The following is a 2500-nucleotide window of genomic DNA, read 5'->3' as shown; positions in this document are numbered from 1 at the left end:
CTTCAATCAAGTTCGTTGTTATTTCTTTGAAACTGATGTCTTCTCTGCTGATTAGAAAGGTGAGGAACTCAGCAGCGTCATCCTCCTGAATGTCTCCTTTATCAAGTCTCCCTTGTATTTCACTCATCTTTTTCTCAATGCACCTGTCGCCAAAACTGTAGATGACATCCAAGTGGTCATAGAAATCCTGGACAGACTTCAACCTGTAGAACTTATCGATCCATGAAGGAACTAGGAAAAGCTTCAAAAACAATGAGAATATCTTTTGAGCTGATTCCACGAACTTGGCAGCTTCAACTGATGGAGACTTGCTGAAGGAACCAAATCGAGTCTCAAAAAGGACAGTTCCGATTGCTGAAATATCACAACAAATTAAGATCTCATGAGAATTTAAGAGATTTGTTGGGCTGCCAAGACCTGAAATGGGCTGTCCTGTTTGAAAGGTCAGTAACCACGGCAAGCTATGGGATTTTGGAACATTTATCCTCATTCCTGGGGTTAATATCGGCCACCAAGTTACTATGTTGCCTTGTGGAAAAATGACAGCGTTGGTTTTTAGTGTTCACAAACGTTAATGAATGATGTTATACATTTCTTTGGTACCAGCTTGATATCTATGGTCTTTTTCTCTACCTATTTTGCAACACCCATGAATTAACAAACTTTGTGCATTTATGCCTTTTTTTAGATTAGTGTACATGTTCATGCATGTATTATAGCTTACGGTTTGCGGTTTGAAGCAATTATTCAGTTCCCTTGTCAGTGCTAAGGAGGTACCTTGTTCAGCAGTTGCATTTTTTGTGTTGAGCTAAATAACATCCACCCCCCCCCCCCCCCTCCCCATGGATGAGGTTACCACAAATTTAAGCCCTCAGAAAAAGAAGATCACAATGTCAAGACCATACCCCTCACAAAAATAAGCAAAGTTTTCGTCTTCCCCTCAGAAATAAGGGCTGATTTTTGCTATACCCCTCCGAAAAAATCACAAGATCAAAGGTCGACGACTGGCTCACTACTACTCAGAAGCTATGCCATTCATGAGAGGGGGGTGAGGATGTTAAATGGAATGGAACCTGGTTGATGCTGCATTTTCTCCAAGCTAAAAAGAATGGTACAACAAATTGCAAAATTGTTAAGACACCTTCATTAAAAAACACCTTTTCTAGCTTCCAATACCCGCCGTATCTAGAATTTAAACCTTTCCCACTTCCCCTCCCCTCTCCCCCTGTCAATGTTGACTGGTTAAGTTTCCAACATTTTTTTGTCTTTAAGTTGCTAGCAACACTGATAAGGAGGGGAGGGCGGCTGCACTTTGAGAGATAATAGGTAAGTTAATAAGGCCCCAAGAAGGTGAAGTGTCTGCACTATTTTTGCAACTTGTTTTAGCAAAACTGACCCCAAGGTCAACTCTAACCACACAAACAACTGGTGGTAATAGGATAACTTTATGACTTACATAAAGAAGGCAGTCATTATAATTGAACAAATCTATATATCTACAAAATAAATACTCCTGGATAATGCGCTTATGTCGGGAAATGCTGCTTTTTTAGATGCACACTCAATTTTGAAACCCAAGAAAATGTGTAACTCCTTTAAGTGTAAGCCTATACTAACTATTTCCAACAACAGGGTTAGGAAATTAAGATTTGCTGGTTATCGTTACTCAAGGAGCAGTATTTGGAGGACCCTTTATGAATCATGTTAATTGTCTGTATTCCGAGGCAATTAGAATGATGTTGAAGTTGGGTAGAAGAGCAAGGGGACACTTTGTGTTGCTTATTTAAATCTCTGTGCATCTACTTTAAGGCACATTTCTGGACATAACTGAAATAATGGCTGATTTCAATAGAGATCTTTTGAATTCTTGTCCACCTTCTGATGATTTATTATTTTATTAATACTTTTGGTTCTTTCTTTTAACAACCCCATATTTGAGAATCTACAACTGATCACGCTTTTTAGTGCTATGTTAATCAATGAGGTGTCTTTAACCCTTTTACTCCCAAGAGTGCCACTTATAGATTTTACTCTGTCTAATGCCAGACAATTTTACTCGTCAATGGGGAACCCCACGGGGGTGAAAGGGTTAACAACAGCTAGATTCACTCAAAAACTATGTCCCCATTAATTTTTCATTTGCTGGGCTGAGGAGTATGTCTGCCTTGGGTCGCAACTGACCATGACCCAATCGCCGTCCACAACCTTGGACCCTTCTTCCAATCACATGCCCCATGACACGTTTGCTTACTGTGACTTGAGCCTGCTGTGCCCGGCACATTACTTTGTAAACAGTAATTCTGTGTGTAATCATGTGAGGATTTGGTCGCTAAGTAACCGCCACACATGTTCAACACATTGAGTTTCCACCCATGGCAGGGGTCTCTTTTCCCGTATTTGTCAGGCCAGTGAACGCAAAAGAAAAGCGTCCTCTGCTAGCAGGAAAGCGCTTCTCCATTAGTGGCAATATAGTTACAAATGTATGTGACCTTACTGATCA

The 2500-nt window shown here is 40.4% G+C and overlaps 1 protein-coding gene across 1 annotated transcript in view; it reads right to left on the bottom strand.

Moving 5' to 3' along the window:
• Positions 1–2500, bottom strand: part of LOC137973050 (cytochrome P450 10-like) — a 13306-nt gene that overhangs the window by 8626 nt on the left and 2180 nt on the right. Inside the window, exon 3 of the mRNA XM_068819802.1 lies at positions 1–354. This exon is cut by the window's left edge and continues 23 nt beyond it. Coding sequence (XP_068675903.1) covers positions 1–354 — 354 coding nt within the window. The remainder of the gene's footprint in view (positions 355–2500) is intronic.

The sequence above is a fragment of the Montipora foliosa genome, chromosome 1 (genome assembly GCF_036669935.1).
Source record: "Montipora foliosa isolate CH-2021 chromosome 1, ASM3666993v2, whole genome shotgun sequence".
NCBI lineage: Eukaryota > Metazoa > Cnidaria > Anthozoa > Scleractinia > Acroporidae > Montipora > Montipora foliosa.
The sequence above is the reverse complement of the archived record's forward strand: the minus strand, read 5'-3'. Positions and strand labels throughout refer to the sequence as shown.